Source organism: Stegastes partitus, unplaced genomic scaffold (genome assembly GCF_000690725.1).
Source record: "Stegastes partitus isolate 25-593 unplaced genomic scaffold, Stegastes_partitus-1.0.2 Scaffold113, whole genome shotgun sequence".
In the NCBI taxonomy this organism is placed as follows: domain Eukaryota; kingdom Metazoa; phylum Chordata; class Actinopteri; family Pomacentridae; genus Stegastes; species Stegastes partitus.
In genome coordinates this window covers 721,678-741,643 of record NW_007577844.1, presented here as the reverse complement: position 1 = coordinate 741,643, position 19,966 = coordinate 721,678, and the positions used below count along the sequence as shown (strand labels likewise).

Sequence of the window (19,966 nt, the reverse complement as noted above, 5' to 3'; positions counted from 1 at the left end):
GCATCTTCTGTTCACTGGTGTTACTTCACTTGGCTTCCTCCCAGTGTGTGCTGGCTGTCAGTGCAAAGGTTCGATGTTGAAATCCCATCGAGCCTGTAAAGGAAAATGTACTTTTTATTGACTCGCTATGTCAGATTTGAGACAGTGAGATAATCTAAGGTCATGGGACAAGTCCTGGGCAATTCATGGAATACAACAAAGCGTTGCATGGCAGCATTAACAGGAATAATCTGTCTGAAGCTCCGGGAACCATGCGGTGTCACCGAAAAAGATTATCTGGCCGATCACGGCTCTGTGGACGATGTCAAACAGTGACTGGTGCAATAAATATATAAGGATTTATTCTAATGTCGACACCACTAAGTGACTTATTGGTTGAATAAAAAGTCGCTTTCAAATAGAATACCGCAATAAAAGATTATTAAAACTTTAAAACAGATGAAGACTTAATCATTTTGTTACATGATAAAATATTGTAACTGTACTGTGACTGATGTGTGCACACAGTGTTGGTGGATATACAGACAGGTACATACATGGGTGGACACTATTACAGCCCATCATGACCAAACCCATCACATTATGTGTTTTTTAATTATTACACATGTGGTGATGGTTCTTTTTTATTGATTATTCTGTTAGTTCTGGGAAAGTATTATTGCTTTTGTTCCTAGTTTTGGTTAAGAAATTGTCCCATGACATCATCCTTATCCTTATCCTCGCTGCCATCATCATCATCATCATCATCATCATCATCCTCATCCACGTATTCCAGGTCATCCGACGCCTCCATCATGCCAGCCATCCCTCTCCCCAGTCCGGGTTCTGCAGGTATTCAGGTGTTCTGTGTAGTTATAGCTGCCAGCATCTCTGTCAGAGCCATCATCATGGCATTGGTCTGGGTTAGGGTCATGTTGGATGTGAGCTCCTCATCGAAGTCTGCATCATCACCATTATTCTCCTCATCCTCATCATCACCATCACCATCATTCTCCTCACCATCATCATCATAATCCTCATCCTCATCATCACCATCATTCTCCTCACCATCATCATCCTCATCATCATCCTCATCCTCACCATCATCATCCTCATCCTCACCATCATCATCATCATCATCATCATCATCATCATAATCCTCATCACCATCATCACCATCATTCTCCTCCTCACCATCATCATCACCATCATCATCCTCATCCTCACCATCATCATCACCATCATCATCATCATCATCATCATCATAATCCTCATCACCATCATCACCATCATTCTCCTCCTCCTCATCATCACCATCCTCCTCATCACCATCCTCATCCTCATCATCATCCCTGCCATATATGGATTCAGTAACGGTCTGCTAGGACACAACTACAAAAACAACGTGTACGTTTCATTCCTCCGTTTCAAAATGCCTCCATAACTGGTGGTTTAGTGAGCAGCTGCCCAGGAACACAAATGAAAATGTGCTTGCTAATATTTCAACTCCTCAAATACATTTGGAGGTTGACCAAGTGTTAAACATCAATGAAACCTGTCACGTGATGTAATGAATGAAAAAGGCTGACAGGGAGGAAAACGAATCCATTCACAGATGGGCTTGTATCTGTGAATGAGAGACAGGCAGGGATCAAATCTGACAAACATGAGTGGAGGGGGGGAGGCTGAATCATATATTTATCAGTAAATCCTTTAACTACGCTCGTGTGAGACCCTCCAGCGGCAGGAACATTAAGCATCCCTCGGCAGACGGATTGCTATCTGCCATGCATGAGGCTGCTGTGCTGCTGTGGAGGGTGGTGGTGGTGGTGGTGGGGAGGGCAAGCCCCTCTTTCAAGCAGCACTGAGGAGAGTCGGGGGGATGGGGCGCGGTGAAGCGAGGTGTTGGAGCCGGAGCAGGTTGGGGGAGGGGGCCATCAGACTGTTTACTGTCTGTTTGCAGTAATACCATCACATCATGGCAGCGTGTGTGGGCTTAATCCATAGATACAACATCAGCGTGACCTACATTTATTCAGTGAGCTGTGATTTCATTACTACACGCTGAGGTTAACCTGATGCACGTGGCTGATATTGGCACTTGTAAAATACTGTGTATCGGCTGCTGGGATGTCTGTATTCATTTTTTAAATCAGCTTTAACTACAAGTCTGATGTATTAAATTAACCCCTCCTTCCCAAACTTAAATACTCAGAGAGTGTCGATGACATAAAGTTGAAGATTATCTGGATTTATCTCTGTAAATCTGAACATCCAGATAGTTACCTCCACGTGCAGCAGCACTGGACTTCATGTGACTTGTCAGACTGACCTTTAAGAAGAAAACGGTGTCAAGGTCTGTGACTGTAAAGAACGATGTGAGCGGAGAGAAAGGGGAGGGCGGCTGGAGGAATGGGTTATTGATCCAAATGACCCTGTTACACATTAAGGTTTCATGAATTTCAATACAAATAAAGATGGAAAGACATCTAATTATTTAACTACCTAAAGTCATGCTCGTTTCTAATGAAGGCCACTGCAGAATCTACAGAAGTAATCTACAGCTTTCACAACAAACCAAACTGTGTTGCAGCTCATTGAATGTGTTTTCTTTGTAAGTGTAGAATGAAATGAACCACCTCTTGGTAGGAGACAGAAAAAGACAGACCACTAACGAATCAATACCTAATGATGTGTTATATGGAGCAATATTTAATATTATTTAACATGCATTTGTTTCACATCAGATACCATTCTTGCTCCAGACTGAAAACTCTCAAAAACTTTTGGACAGATTGCCATGAGCTGTGGTCCAGATCGTGTTGTGGGGAGACGTGCCAGGATGAATCTGAGCGCCGCGATGATAAACCATGGCTCTCTCAATGGTTGCCAGGACAACACCATGCTGTACCGCACAGGGACTTTCTTTCTCTCTCTTTCTTTTAGTGAGATTGGAAAATGATGGTGTGACAGACAGGAGGAAATTCATCTGAACAGTTTTAAATGATGCTGGGTGTCGGTGAGGTTGTGTTAAAATGGGAGACGAGTGGTTGATGTCTCCGTTTTACATCTCTGTAGCTAAACCATCTGTTTACATCTAAGATCATTGCACAGAACATACTGCTTCCACCAGCGTTCCTTCCTTCTTTGCATTCTCCTCTCCAGGTAAACACACACACACACACCCAGCCGTCCACATCATGCAGCTGAAACAGTACTCATCAGACCAGAAGGACGCCGTGTGTTCTGACATGTTTCCATCATCTTCTATTGATCACGACCACAGCCTTAGCTCCCCACATGCTTCAGCGAGTCCTGGGTGACCACGGCACTGTCGCTGGTTGACCTCTTTTGGTAGCTACTAACCGCTGCATGCACTGCAACACCTGCTATTTAGAGATGCTCTGACCCACATGTCAAGCCGTCACAATACGGCCGCCGACAAAGTCGCTCTCACGCTGCAGAATATTTCCTGTTTCTAACACATCAGCTGCAAAAACTGACTGTTCACTCGCTGCCAAACACTTCCCACCCCCTTGGCTGGCTGGTGCCACTGTAACAAGATAATCAATGCTACCCACTTTACCTGTCAGGGGTTTTAATGTTGTAACTGATCGCTATAATAACCAAAGAGAATAACTAACAAATTCGCTTTTCTTGGGAAAAAACAATCCGTAATTGTGGAGCCTCTCACGATTGCATGCGGCCCAGGGAAGCAATTGAAGAGACACATTATAAATGAGATCCACTGTGAGGCATGAGCATAGAGGAAATCGAAGCCTCTGCTACAACACAAATCCATCCACGTCACTTTAGATTGAGAGCGGGGGACTTGCTCATTACGCTGCTTTCTCTCCGGCTCATGAGAACTGATGAGAGCCAGCCGGACAGCCATCTTCAAAGTTGCACGCCGTCTTTCGGAGTAACTTCATTCGCTTGGAGCTGGATGTAGGCTGAACGCTAGAATAACAGGCTTCACTTTGAGGGCAGTTGACTGACACACACACACACACACATGGACACACACACACCTCTGCAGAGAGACAGACAAAGGGTGTTGGATGCAGAAGTAGGGCCATCCATAATTGAAGGAGCTCTCAAGCTGCTGGACTCGATTCAAGAGGGCGTTCCCGCAACAGAAGACGCCATCTGATATTCAGCTGCACCTGATTTCTCTCTCTCTCTCTCTCACACCTTCATTTACACCACAGTTAGGATGAGCGTTGCTCTCCTCGTCCCAACTCTCCCTCTGCCTCATTTATGTGCCTAATTCGGTCTTTGAGTTGCCCCCTCTTGCTCCCCCACCGCATCTGCTTTTCCTCCTTTCATTCTGCCTGCACTTCCCTCCCTTTGGCTCATTCTATCTCTCTTCATGCATATGCTTTTTTTTTTGTTTTTTTTTACAGACACAAGCTGTCCACTGTATGCTCTCAAACACAGCCGAACCTGAGAATGTGAAAAGAGACTGCAGGCGAAACAGAATAAGAGCTTATCTTGTTTGCACAGCAGTGGATCTGCAAGAATTGGTTTTTACCGAGTGTGGTTTCCAGTCAAACCATCGAGCTCGGGCCGCTTCAGGCAAATAACCTGAGTCGCATCATCGCCGGCCATCGTGTTCAGCTCGCTCTGAGGCTACACGGCCTCACCGACGAGTTACTTTTTGTTTCAGAGTGGTTCACACGACATTTGAATCCTGACTTTATTTTTGTGGGATGAGAAGGTGACATAATACACCTGAGCATTCCAAACTAAGCTAACTGTTTCACTGGCATCAACCAAAAGCCATTCCTCGAATTAAAAGATGAACTCGCTGATTGAACACCAACCCACGGGGACGGCTTCTTCCATTTTGTTCCAAGTTGGCAAAACACCAGTGACCAACAAATCTCTTATCAAATCTTTGACTTAGGGGAGAAAAACAGGCGGTAACGTATGAGAACACATGTTAGCTCAGCTGTTAACTAGTCACCCAAACCTCTGTGACACAACAGCGGAGGAACAACAAATCCCTCCTTTAAATAAATCCACCCTCCATGATGTTACTTAGAACTTTTGATAACTTGAGAAGGACGAGTGCTCGGCCTCAGTCTGCCAGCGGTGTTACATCACTAGTTTCTAAAACCTCCAACCATCCAACAACAACTCCAGCTTCACACATGCAGAAAAACCAACATGCATTTAGTTGATATTTGCTGAGTGATAAAGTAGAACGACTGTTATCTCCGATGTGTTGTCTTTGCCTGTGCAGCTGCAGCACCGATGAGGAGAAGGTAAGTGCGGCCAAACGTGGTGAAAGCCCTCCGCCTACTCAGCACATTAGATTCTCTGTGGTTTATGCATGATGCTGAGTGAAATACATGTTTTTATAAATAAGACATCTCCTCATTTTCTGCCCAGCAAACTACTTAAAAAAGGTTGTGTAAGGGGGGGTTCAAAGAGAGACTCGTTGAAAAAGGAGATTCAACAAAATGCTGTCGAAGCCCAGTCATGTTAATCCACTTTTTAAGTAATAAATAATCCAAGTTACTTGTCCAGCAATGTTTCTGGACTGTGGGAGGAACTCGGAGAGAACCCACGCTGCACGGGGAGAACATGGAGACTCCGGGGTGTCCTCACCGGGACGTGAACCAGTGACCTTGTAGCTGTGAGGCGACGACACTAACCACCGAGCCACCTGCAGCCTACTTGTCAAGCAAAAGGGCCATAATTGTATTATTGATGGGGTTTATTTTGTCTTACAGCAGAATTACTGTCTTCAGACAAAATGTTTAACAGCCTATACAATGGTTAACTCTTCTAGACATGTTCAATGACAAAGCGAGCCGTAAACCTAAAGCAGGGTTCGCTGTGACGCTTCTGTTGCACACAGGATTTAGAATTAAATGTCAGGGCATACATGACGGCTTTTTAAAATATCAACACCTCGCGCATCATTACCATCTGCATTTTTGTGCAACACTTTAAAGGCAAGGAGGGAGAAAAATCTAATCTCAGCGAGCATCAGTGAAGCTCAGCCAACTTTAATCTATTTATAGAATGACATTTTCAGTCTCATTTGCTATTTGCGAGTGAAAGCTTTTACCATGTGCTGAGCCTATGGATTTCTCGATGCACCGAGGACCCTGACAGTCTGCTCTCTCAGTATGGGAAGCAAAGCACTGTGATTATTGTCTTTGAATGCCTTAGCGGAGAGCGAGACAGAGCAAGTGTAACCGAGTAAATGCGCATCGCTGCGGTTAGCGCCGCTCATTTTTACTGAAACAGTCATGAAGAGAATAAGATTAAAATGCTTAATCTTCAGCTTTAGCAATTTACTTAATCGCCGAATGGATTCATTAGCAAATAAAAGTGTGCAGACTAACGAGCACTGACAGTACTATGAGCTGTGGTGACTTTCTGCAGCGCATCGGTCGCTGTAAGATCTAAAGCAGGCAGCCTTAAAAGGAAGGAGTTATGCTTCTTGGTGAGGAACTGTTTTATCACTTGCATTTGTTTTAGATGAGAATCCAGTTCACTCTTTTATTGTCTAATTACACTGTGAAGTATTAACATTTAAACATGCCATGTGACTGCCTTTTGATAAAACCTTGCCAGAGGGAAATGAATCCTGGAAACGGTCCAGCATTTACTGCAAAACCATTTCTAAGCTCCCTTTTCTTGTGCTCTCACTGAACAAATGATGCCCCGATCACTTAATTTCTTCTTTTTTATTTTAATGACGACATGCCTGCCACTAATCTGCTGTGTTCCTCGACTCCCCTCACTGTGGGGCCTCATATTAGAGGTATTTAAATTTAGTTTGAAAGTCATTTAGAAAAGCAGAAATGATGCTGTTATTTTCTTTCCTTGGATGGAACTGACAGATAAAGGAGCTGCAAGGTGACTCAGTGGTTAGCATCGTAGCCTCACAGCTAGAAGGTTGTGGGTTCGCGTCCCGGTGAGGACACCCCGGAGTCTCCATGTTCTCCCCGTGCAGCGTGGGTTCTCTCCGGGTTCTCCGGCTTCCTCCCACAGTCCAGAAACATGCTGAGGTTAATTGGTGATTGTAAATTGTCCGTAGGTGTGAATGTGAGTGTGCTTGGTTGTCTGTCTCTAAGTGTAGCCCTGTGATAGACTGGTTACCTGTCCAGGTGAACCTGCCTTCACTGGGATAGACTCCAGCTCCCCACCATCTAGTGAGGATTAAGCGGTGTAGAGGTGATTCATTGGCTATGCCCAAATAGCAAATCTAAGTCTGCTAGAATCAGTCTGCACATCTTACACACTATATTACACATAGAGACGACTGCAGCATCAGGCAGGCACCGGCTTGTTTGTTTTTCACTGGTTAAGAAGGGAAACAAATGCAGATATGTGTGGGATGTGGAGACAGAGCCGACCAAAACAGCACAGATGCATCACTTTCCAGGTGATGACTTGAGTAGAGGCGCTGTGCAGAACATTTATCAAGGTCATAAAAAAAAAAGAAAACTACATACAATAAAATATGAAGCTACGCAAATGGATTTACTGACAAAATCCCACAAAACTTCCTTTGTAGTTATCCTGTTAATACCACGGTCATGCTAAAAACCAAGTAACAGTAGTACGGACGATGCTCTAGGAAAATATGTAAAACTCAGAATGACACAAAAGTCCAATTCGAGAACAGCCAGGACCAAGTTTGAGACATTCCTCTCGGACCAAACAACTCAGCGCCGAAGCTGTCGCTCTTTTGTTCCCTCAATGACAAAAAGGGAGGTCACAGAAATATATGTACCGGCAGGCATTCAGGGATTCAGTAATGGCACAAATCACAAAGCATTAAGAATGTGCCAGAGATTGTGCTGACGAGCAGAATCTTCCTGGCGGACTGTAAAGGACGGTGGGCGATGCGTTTATGCTGACCCCGGGTCAAAGGATTAAAAAGAAGGAGATTGCCTTGCAGAAGTCTCAGCGATGCACGGCGAGGAGAGCAGTCAGCTCGCCGCAATGACATTTCAGCTGGAGCTCCAATATAGGAGGCATCAGGGACAGAGGGCAGCGCTGCATGAGTGTGTGCTGATAGTTTGGGTCACCACGTCTGAAACTAGCTTCATGAACGCTGCTGCCATTTAATTGTTTTCCTGTATTTTTGCACCTGGCTTTCATTCCTGGATAGTTTTCATGGCAGCACTACTTTCATCTCATTGTTGTCGATCTTTTTTACCAACAAACATGAATACATCTCCGTTCATCCCCCTGGGGCTGCCTGCCTCTGCACATTTTGTATGTTATAGATTATAAAAGGTTACACAGGCTTAAAAACATCACTTCATCGTCACCAGACCAGCAAACTACCGAAACATAAAATCATAAACAGCCACGCTTGCTTATTATGAAAAAAACAGATGATAAGAGCAGTTTGCTGAGCTGAAACAGGTGCATGACCTTCCCTGGAGAAGCGCTGGGTCAGGTGAGAGGAAAACACTGAGGTAATTAGGGGCACAGGATGCAGAATGGTAATGAGGCCTTTTCCCCTGCTGCAGGGTCCGACAGTCAGAAGCCCTCCAGCTCTTTTTATCCGAGTTCCCAGCGGAGCAGCAATGGAGGGAGGGCGTTTGGCCGTGATTGATTTCCCCTCACCAATGCACCGGTTTTGAAGATCAATGCAACATGAAGGTATTTGTGTCCTCATTAATGCTGGTTGCTCGGCAGATCGATGGAGACTGAACCCCCGGCTTGTCTTGGCTCGCGGTACGCTGGCCTATTGGGGGCCATCGGACCTGTTCTGGTCGGGTCAAAAGTACTTCAAACTTACTTTGCCAACAGTTCAGTACAAAAACACTCCATAATGAGTGTTTGTCCTCCATCCAAAACTTATTTCCAATACTCCAAAATAAAAAGGGCTGTTCCTGTGCTCAGAGTTCCATCTAACACGTCTCGTAGCCTTCAAAGAACATCTTTGTTTGGTTAATTAGTTCAACAAACATTCCCAGGAGATTCCTACATGTTGTGCTGTTGTTACACAATACTGATCACTCATGGGAGAGCTCGCTAATGGTTCCTGTGAGCTGATTTCTAAACATGCATCCACAAACATCTGTTCCTCAAAGTGTTCCTCGAAGATACCAGAAGCCACGCATGTTCTGAGCAGTGCATCCTGAATGCTGCAGGAGCTCCATCTTCTACCAAACAAGGAGGTTGTGGACACATTAGGAACTTTATAATAACAATAATCAGGAGAATAATACTAAAATATAGATTCAGCTACATTTCCTTTACTTGGGAAAATCTCAAGCCTCCAGAAAATGACTCTAATCCTCAATCTTCTTCTTTTATGTGCAGATTTCAATAAAATCCTGGAATAAGAAAGTTTTCCTTTAAGTTTAGCTAAAAAAGTTGTACCTCAGTGAATGCTCTGTGGGTGTTTAATTTGTGGCAAGTTCAAAAAACCAGGGTAAGATTATATCTGCTGCACCAGACAGCACAGGGAGACGATAGCATTTGTGCTCCAGCCTCGGCTTTGAGGACAGTCAGAGCTCAGCAACAACAACATAAAACAAGGTTATAGGTTGCATGCTGACAGTCTCGAGGGGCACGTTCTGGAGCACACCCCTCCACTTAAAAAAATAAGCTGACATCTCCATTCTACCTATTCCCTCAAGCGCTTCGTCTGTATCTTTATCTCACTCAGCAACCTCTGACCCCACACATCCACGTCTCCAAGGATCATTTGTAACTGCTCTGTAAGCCATTTTGACCTCATCTGCATCACTCCTCTCCCTCTGGGCTCTCTTCTACTTGTCTGGCTATGAAATGCATGCACACACACACACACACACACACACACACACACACACACACACACACACACTGCAGAAACACAAGTAGTCAATCACTGAAGACAGCATCATCATTCCTAAAGCAGAGCTCCAATCACTCATCGCATGTCAAAATGAATCCTCCTCACCGGCTCCTGTTTTACTCTCCATGAGAGAAATCCATGCATTTTTAAGCAGATCTAAATCGTATCCCTTCAGCAGATCTGAAGCCTCGCGCTGTTGCACCGGTTGGTAGAAAGATGTGTTCCTGAACTCTACTCGGTGGGACAATCGTCAGCCGTTCTGATGGTCTTTGACTCAAAGATGCACTTTGCCTTGTGTCTAGTCAGCTAATGGGAGCAGGCCTGCAGCAGCCTGCAGAGGAGTTTTCTCATTTCTGTTTGACATGCAGAGAAAAATACAGCCGCGACTCGATAAACTGACACTAAACGTAAAATCTTCTTTGATGTCGGATTGTCAAGACGGAGGTCCAGATACAAGGAGGGCTTGATTCTTGAAGGCTCATTAGTTGTTCATTATTGTTCATAGCTGTTATAATAACTAGTGTGTTGTTAGAACTCTACACAAACTCCAATTTAACATTTTGCTAAATTGGCTCGGGTCAATTCTGGTGTTGCATATGTTTAATTCAAAGATCTTTTCGACATTTATCCTTCAGTACTGGTAGAATATTATTCATGACACCTAAGGAATGAGATATGGCTTTGAGCAGGACGTTGCTCAGAGGACAGAGGGTCTGCAGATCCAGAGAGGTGGCACAATTAATTCAAACTGATTTTATCGATAATCGTTTAGAAAAAAAAAAAAGGTAATCCAAAAAAATCTGATCCAATAATTTGCTGGGCTGGTCGAACAATATTTAATTACTACTGTTCAAGTGCAAGCAAACACACTGTTTTTTGCAATTAAGGCTTTTAGTAATGATGCTTGATGCATATTTTTTTTAATCTTACTCACCTAAAAATGACATTAAGGAATAACATAACCTGTGGGCTCTGCTTCAGTGTGGTAGGTTAAAAAAATGACTCACATGCTGTAGTATGAATAATTACCAAAGATAAACATTCAATAAAGTCTAATGGCTTATTTATATGGCATCAGCGCCCTATCACGCTGGTTTATGGCTCTTATCCAGGTTGTTTTCTCCTGACTAGATCCCTGCTTGTGTCGTACCTGCTCTCAGATATCTCGGATAAAAGCGTCTGCTAAATGAAATTGTAGAAACACAAACAATCCATTATTGATAAGCAGAGTTTATATGGGTGTATTAGTGCTTATTGGTTCCATAGATAAATTTCACAAGAAGCTGAATAGTGTGAATCCACGTGTCATTGTTAGAGGTCACAACACGAACTTTCCCTGAACCGGTGGATGTGACTGCTTTCAGCGTTCACTTTGGAGCTCGCCTGGTTACTCATTAAAACAATACCAGCTGTCGTGCAAGTCATGGTCTGAGTCAAGTATTTGTCCACCAGTGGATTACCAAGGCAGGGATAAGCAAACAGAGCCGTCAGTCACAGACAAGTGTCCATGAGCTCCATGTGCGTACAGTCTACTGTAAAGAAACGCAGAGACGATGAGAATAGAGACAGAGAAACCACATGGCTCTCTATCTTCACTCTGGTCTTTAGGGAAGTGAGCTACATCCTTCCCAGAGTGAACTATCCAGTGCAGGCTAATGAACATCTTTTCCAGCCACGCAGTGCCTGCATCGTTTCAAAACTGGACTTCACAGCGAAAGGAAACCTTCACAGCTGCTCGTCCCCCCCTCAGGGTTTTAAATGGGTGAACACTTGGTGATTTGCTGCTGCAAAATGCTCCACATAGAGCTGAGTCAGAACTAAAAACTACCTACTGTGTACCTGCTGGGTTAGACATTGTAAAATCCTCCTTTCACACATGTTTTCTGTCCCTATTGATCTTGCATTTACACTCCAGGGGCTTCTGTTTTATGCCGTAAACAATAAACCAAATTCTAATTCTGTAACAAGTCCTTCAAATCTAATGGTAGAAAACAGACCACAACACTGCAGTTATTTATAAAGAGAGTAAACACAGTTCAGCCAGAGTGTATTTTAAAGTGCGACTACTGCAACACCTTCCCGTCAGGTGCTGCACACGCCACCTGAGCCCACACACACAGCCCACAGCACTCACCATCCTTGCGGTGGTAGGTGATCTCCACCTTTCGCTCCTCGGAGCCCAGCAGCGCCTGGGCCACCTGGGCCACAGCGTGGCGGCTGGTGAACTGGCCGTGCAGGAAGTCACAAGTGCACGGCTTCTGCATGACGTCCGGCCTGGAGAAGCCCGTCATCTCGCAGAAGCCGTCATTACAGTAGATAATCGCACAGTTCTGCACCCGGGCATTGGCTATGACGAATTTCTTATCTGTGACGGGGCAGAGGAGAGATTGGGGAAGAGAGAGAATGTTAATTTGCTCTTTAATTAACTGGAACAATAAAACATTTGGATATGTCATTTAATTAACAGCACAAACAGCAAAATGAGCAAGTATGTGAAATATGTGACTTCTCCAGTATAGGTGGGTGTGATGGGATCGTCCTCCATCACATCCCAAATGTAGGAGCTGAGCTGATCCAGTGAATAAAAAGAAACTTCACAGGCAGGTTGGATCGCTTCAGCCTGCTTCACCACATCATTTGTTACGAAAGCCTTCATAATACATCCTCTATTACCGGGCTACCCGTCCATTAGAGTCTCATTTAAAATAAAAGAAGCACATTTTTAGGATTCATGGAGGGCAGTGAAGGTAAGCGGGGGATGATCTGAAGGTAATTAAATCATTTAATCCCTCTTTCACACATTTTTCAGGGATATTTTGAGCAGCAGAGCGGGCCTGCGCGGGGCTCCCCGGAACTACACAACAAACCAGGTGCTTGATAAGAATAATTAACTCATAATGACTTCCTCTGACAAACAGTTATTAACATGACAGAGGAAACAGAACCAGTGGAGCAGAGCTGCATCTTGTTGTTTTAAAAGAAGGCCTTTAAGGCGATTTCCTAAAGCACTAAATAATTGCTGTGAGGATGCAGCAGGACAGACACAAAAGGCAGCTGCGCACCCACACAGCCCTGGACACCCGGAGAGATACTCACTTTGTCCTTCGAATTTCCGAATAATTACTCCCAGGAACGTGTTTTGTGGCGCAACATGACCCCTCCGGACAGGCATGGTTCCCCCTCCACAAACAGTGACAATAAAAATCTTTGGCGGTCCAAGTCAGAGCGAGCCGGTCCAAGTTGCAGCGGGTGTCAGCCGAAGCCAGAGGGGCTCCCCGTTTTCTTTGTCACCAGTCAGTCATGTTCGCGAGGAAAAATCTGCCCCTTCTGCCTCTCTGTCGCCGAGCCCCCGTGTCTCCCTTATTTCAACTCCGACGCGTCCCCGGTTGAGCGCATCGCAGAGGCTTCCCTGCGCTCCTCGCCGATGTGAAGCTGCAAAGAAAGGAAGAGTCGGCGCGCCGCAGTTGAACCAACATCTCACCGCCGCTCCTCGAAAGCACTGTGCGCGCTGGTGCCGGCGCGTGAGTGGACGGTGCGTGCGTGTGGGTGCGTGCGTGTGTGTCCGGGGCTCTATTGTTGTGAAGGGAAGACGGATGTTCCGCGAGGCCAATGAGGCTGAACCGGCGGAGAGGCGCAGCGCCGACACGGCCGAGGGAAAGCCCACATGGATGCGCAGACAAAGCGGCAGACGGAGAGAGAGCGGAGGGGAGGCTGGCAGCGGGTAACGGGTAACTGTAACGCGTTACACGGGGGTTAGCTGTTTGGTTTGTCTGCTGGTGTAGCTAGCAGCGTTGTCGAGCTAAAAAAACACCTTAGCTTAGCATCTGTTAGTGCGCTGGTGGTGGAGCTACAAACTCGTACAAAGTGGTTGTTCCACCGGAATTACGCACGGTCCTTTGTGTTTATCACGCCAACACGCAGTCATTTAACGACAGGAAACACAACTTTTCAGCAGTTTGGCTGCACCTGACACTTTGTCTTTTGTCACGCGCTCAGCAGCAGCACCGGGACTGCTGACGTCAGGTGTGCCTCGGTAACGGAGAGCCCCCGTGGACACGGTGAGGTCTGTTAAATGTCGTCCCCAGCCTCGACTTTCCGCGTTACTTTCCAGCCTCCGGGGCTCCGCTGCGGCCCGGGGAGGCGCTGGCCATGGTGCTGGCGTCAGGGACCCGGACGCTCCGGTTCCTGCTCCTGCTGGTCTACAACCGGGACTGTGGCCTGTGTTCTCACAAAACTAAAATCCTTCATGAGTTCATCTCTGGCACTTATTTAGGAGTGTTTACAATCTCCTAAAGTTACACAAGGTCACGTGATCATTCAGTTAAAGATAATCACAACCAAAAATAATTTATTTTTATTTTTCAATGATTGGCTGATTTCTGTTTTAAAAGTCACTGTTTTTGGCACTGGTGGATGTATACAATTATAATAATGCAAAAATAATCTCACAAAGAAAAAGTCTGATGGCTAATATCAGCAAAATATATTAAAGTAAATGTCACTTTATTATTTTCTATGTTATTATTTCAGTTTCATTAACATTGGGAGCATTCATTTTGGGTTTGTTCTTTAAAAACTGCACCATACTTTATCTTATAACTAAATTGTTAATCTGCAAACATGCCGAGTGTAATATGTTAACAGTAGACTGAAACTGATGCTTTTAATTTGAACATTTGACTTCAAGACCAAAGGTGACAGAGAGACAGAAATATAAACTGCTTTGTTTCCATCTACACTTTCAACCAGTTTTGTGAATATACTTTACGCTATAAACACTGTTTCCCATAATGTTGGAACACATTTTTCGGTCCCACTCTTCGGTCAGATCCCGGCTAGCTCCTGTAATATTGTCCCTGTCATTAGAGGCTCGTCCTAGGCATGCTCAGTAGGGTTCATATGAGGGGAGCAACGTGTCTAAATACAACATTATTCCAACTTTATGGGCAACAGTGTACATATCTTATCATAAAAGTCACCTTAAATTGGTAATAAGGTGGAAATTCATTTTAGTCCATATTTTATGAGCTCTTTTTCTAAAACTGTCATGGCATGTAGTCTGTATTACACCAACCCTGCTGCCCTTCTCGAGCTACTTGTGAGTTTCAGAATTGATTTTACGACTTTATTGCTTGTTTTAAAAGCCCTGAATGGGCTGGCTCCTGTCCATATCTGCCAACTCCCTGTGAGCCTGACTGACGCTTAAGATCCTCTGGCACGGCTCACTAATGGTTCCAGATTCTCATCTTGTCACCAGAGGTGGCCAGACCTTTGCTGCTGAGGATCCACGCTCAGAACTTCCTGTCTGAGGATCTCAGGCAAGCAAACTCAGCTTTTACATCTCTTCTTAAAACTTACTTTTACTGTTTGCCTTCATTTTAATGTATGGTAACAGTTGTCCATCCATCCATCATCTATGCACCTTAATCCTCACTGGGGGGGTGGAGCCTATCCCAGCTGACTCAGGGTGAAGGCAGGTTCACCTGGACAGGTAACCAGTCTATCACAGGGCTACACTTAGAGACAGACAACCAAGCACACTCACATTCACACCTACGGACAATTTACAATCACCAATTAACCTCAGCATGTTTCTGGACTGTGGGAGGAAGCCGGAGAACCCGGAGAGAACCCACGCTGCACGGGGAGAACATGGAGACTCCACACAGGAAGAAACCGGCGACCTTCTAGCTGTGAGGCAACAATGCTAACCACTGATGCACCGTGCAGCCCTTGTTTATATCTTTATTTCTGGTTCTTATTTATTTTTATAATATATTTTATTGCAAAGCACTTTGTAAGTTTGTTTTTAAAGGTGCTATAAGTAAGAAATAAAGTCTATTATCATTAGTATAATAACCATCTTGTCAGTGGCACCAGAGCCACACATGAAGCCTTAGTCTTTAGGTTGAACCACTCCCCAATAAAGTAGCAGGCCAAAAGAGATTTTAAATCTTTATTTAGCACAAAGACAGTCCAGTTACCGTCTTAAACAGTAGAAGGTAATCTGGACTGGAGGTTTTAATGCTCTCCTGCTTCCTCTCAATTGATTTCCTTCGTCGCTCCACTTTCCTTTATCTCCTCGTGTCTCTTTCACTGTTTTACTCTCAGACACGCACAGCAAAACAAACACACCCTGAGTGGAGTGAAACATCTGTCCTGCTCTTACACTAGCTCTTCCTCCATCTGGCCCATTGAGAAAACAATCCACAAAGCACCAACACGGTGGAGTGGGGGCTGGAGAGACAGCGGCATATGCCGCTTTACGACCTTTTATTCTCACAGTGGCTGTGGTAGATTCCATGTGAAGGCAGCCTCCGTTCAACACTTTCCTCTTTGTCATATGCCGACAGCTTTCTTTAGATGCAGCCGGTGCTATTTATTCCCTGCGGCTGGTAGCCTCCATATTGCAAAGATTCTAGCTGCTACCTTGGAGTCTTTATCAGCATAATGTGCATTTTGCTGCCAACATTCAGCTTTTCTCATCACACACAACACTGTAATGATATCTGAGTCCAGAAAAATAAGCGCAACACAGAGCTTTTCTTTTTTTCCTCATCCATCCCCTCCTTTCCTCCTTCACTCTTTCTCTGTCACACAAGTACGACTCAGCACTTCACAGCAGCGAAAGAGTAAAGGTTAGGCCTACCCCTGGGTCATGTTCACATTAAAGGGAGTGACAGCATTAATTAATTGTATTTTAGCTCATAATGTACTCACCGGATGGACTGCTGGTAGCGACAAACACCGCTTTAACACTCACAAGGGGACTTCAGAAAGGTCTCGGCCGTACCCGATTTAGTGGAAATACAACAGATATACGTTAAAAGGATACCTGGACCCTATTCACAAAACAAACAAACCTTGATTCAGGTAACTTCTAAAGTGATCTAGAAGATATATGTTTACACTAAAGCCTGTTGTACCCAGACGTCAGTTTAAAAATATTATTTAATGACCTACTAAACAAAGGTTGTTGGAAAACAGCTGCGTTCTGGCCGTGACTCAGGCCAACAATCACAGCAAAGCTACAAAAAGCCACAATCTGTATTTCAGCACCTCGGACAGCTCCGCAGGCCGAACTCATTCTTTTGTCACATTCCTTCGTTTTTTGGGCACTTTCAACTGAAAACTGACACAGTTTTTAGTAACGCATCTGTTTTATCCACCAGCTTGGTGACTAACCTGATAGTAAATGGATTCCCATTAAATTTCGTACAGACATCCATCATCTCTACACCTTAATCCTCACCAGGGTCGTGGGCTTCTGGAGCCTATCCCAGCTGACTCAGGGTGAAGGCAGGTTCACCTGGACAGGTAACCAGTCTATCACAGGGCTACACTTAGAGACAGACGCTGCACGGGGAGAACATGGAGACTCCACGCAGAAAGATCCCGGGTGTCCTCACCGGGACACGAACCGGCGACCTTCTCGCTGTGAGGCAACGGTGCTAACCACTGATCCACCTTGCAGCCCCGACACTCTAACAGATGAGGTAAAGCAAAACAAAAAAAGAAAAGGTAGATGGTGGGATGCAGCTAAAAAGCTACAGCAGCTTTCTCCGTTTTACACTCTAAAGCTTTCGTTTCCCTCAAAGGTCAGGACTGTCAGGACAGTTTGCTATTGGTCAGTGATAAACATTTGAGTCAAAGTTTACCCGTGCTGAACTTGGGTCCACTTTCCCCCCAGCGAGCCGCTCTGTTAAAACGAATTGACTTTGCTGCAAAATCTTGCAAAGCTTCTTGAGGGACACGAACGATAAAGTTTGCCCCCAGCGGCGGCTTTGTTAGAGAGGGGACGGATGTTATGCTTTGGTTCCGATAGGACGTGACAATGTGGGAAAAGGATAGAGCTGAAACAGCCAGTTTATAATTGGGGCTGAGTCAGCAGGTGAGTGATTACAACTTTGCCCTGTGGGATCATCACCATCATTATGATATATTGGAGGAAGAAAAATGTTTATTACCAAAGAGTGTAACCTTGCCCTGAGCCCAGTTGATTAGACAGACTGATACCGCACACTGCAAGCTGGTGACAGGCTGTCATTCCTGCAGAGAGGAGGTCCAGGTCTGCTGTTGCATGTGAGGAGTGATGCAGCGGGACAGAGCAGTGTGAGAGGGAAGGCTGTCCTCCAGCCCGGGTTCAAGCCCTCCTGACAGCAAACATCCATCCAGCTGAACCGTCTGGAGCGAGAGCACACACTAAACTCCCACCTGCTCGTGAGCTTTCCACTAATATGAGAACTTTCCTCTTCAATCAATACACAATCCCATCATTTCGCCGTCCGCTGTCAGGGTCAAATCATTTCAAATTAGCTTTGTCATGCAGAATTTAGGGATGCTGTCCGCTGTCAAACAGCCCCGTCCACTTTGTGTGACACCAGATTTAAAGGTTAGGGCCTGCCAGGGGTTTAAAAATCCAGCTTTTGTGAGTGTAAGAAAGCTAACATAGTTAATTACATTGGCCGCCAACAAACCAGCAGTGATTTCCCCTGGTGGCTGTAAAGGATCTCTATTACTATGAGGCGTTTTTTTTTTCTGACCTGAGCCCACGAGAGAGGCTCAGCGTGCTGCAGCTTGTGCAGCAGTCATTAAATTAACCCAGCACATCCTAATCCACTCAACATCAGCTCATTCATGACTACACGGAGGAACAAATACCGCGTATGAGTATTATAATAATATATATGTGGTAGTACCTGGAGCGTCCGAACGGCCATCTGCTGCACGTTGTTGCCCAACGGGTGTCAAGAGGTAGTTCTGGAGGCTTCATCGGTCTAGACCCAACACACAGAACATCGCTGGTCTTTGTAGAATTAGATATAACAAGAGACAAGAAGATGAATGTTCATAAAATATAGTGGAAATAAATACTGCATTAGTTCATAAATAAATCAGGGACCATGTGTTGTAATGCATCATTTCTAATCTACTGTGATTTCTGTTGTACAGAAATCAGGTTTCCTTTGTGTTTTTTTACCCATGAGGTACCTTGTTGCCCTGAGCAACAGTAAAGGTCTTGGGATGTGGGTGCACATTTTATTATTAAACTCCCCCATTTACCAGAAAATAGAGCGAAATAACATTTAATTCATGCCCCTTCTTGGTTCAGTAGGTTAGCATGTTAGCCTGATAGCAAAGTCTGGCTCAGCTGCTCAGTCCCCTTAAACTTTTGGACAGGTCCACTGTCCTGTCCATCCCTGGAGCCAAACCCCTACCACGGCTAAAACAGACGACGCCGCTACTGACGCTGTATTGGTGATGATGAAATTAAACTTGCGCCGGTGCTGATTAAAGTGGTAATGATGATAAGCATAATAACACTGCCATCAAAGCTTGACAATGAATTATCTTGATAGTGATAATAGTTGTGATAATGATGATGCTAATTCAGTAGCATTAATGAGGGTATACCCAGGCAGCGCTGTGAGAGAATGTGTTCCTCTCTATGCTAATCTCCCAACAGGCATCAGCCTTTACCCTCCTCGCTGCTGCTGGGAGTGTTTTATCGAGGAGAATATCCCCCATAAGCCTGACTCTATCAGCTCAGTTGGTCCATTCATTTTTAGCTTAATCTGCTGAGTATGTGGAGCAATTTAGACCGGGCAGCCAGGCCTTGGCCCCTAATCCACGGATCACTCCGGGGCAAATGGCTGCCTACACCCAAGAATGACCCTATCTGTCTCTCCATTCTCTTTTAGTTTATTTCTTGTTTAGTTGGCCCTTGATCTCCATTCTGGCCGGCAGCCAGGAAAAGACAACAGGACAGTCTGAGAGGTCTCAGCTGAATGAATATAAAATGAGGCAGAATGGAGAGGTGTCCAACACTGAGGTGATCAAGGCTGGCAGGGGAGTTGCTAATGCATTTTTACTTTCGCCTCAGTCACCCGTCCACCCTTTGTCCCAGACTTTTTCCACAGCTGGCCCCTTCCACAGATAAATGTCTCACCTTTTCCCCGTCGACTGTCTTGCTATCTTTTGGGAGCTGTACAGTTCAGCTCAATGGTTCATGGGAAATACGTGGCTCGTACGCAGTGTCGGTGTGATGATGATAACCCGCGTGTCACTCCATGATAGCGCCAGTGGCTCTCCACAACCTGTGGCTTTGTCTTGTGTCAGCGTCGCCATCACAGCTAAACGCCTGCGACTGCACAGCTCATC

The 19,966-nt window shown here is 45.1% G+C and overlaps 1 protein-coding gene across 1 annotated transcript in view; it reads right to left on the bottom strand.

Annotated features, from left to right (window-relative positions):
* LOC103354602 (potassium voltage-gated channel subfamily H member 7-like) overlaps window positions 1–12,977 on the bottom strand; it is a 66,375-nt gene extending 53,398 nt beyond the window's left edge. The window contains exons 1-2 of the mRNA XM_008278040.1: window positions 12,902–12,977; window positions 11,940–12,170 (exon numbers count right to left, since the gene is read on the bottom strand). Of these exons, the coding sequence (XP_008276262.1) occupies window positions 11,940–12,170; window positions 12,902–12,977 (307 nt within the window). The remainder of the gene's footprint in view (window positions 1–11,939; window positions 12,171–12,901) is intronic.
* Window positions 12,978–19,966: the final 6,989 nt, after the last annotated feature.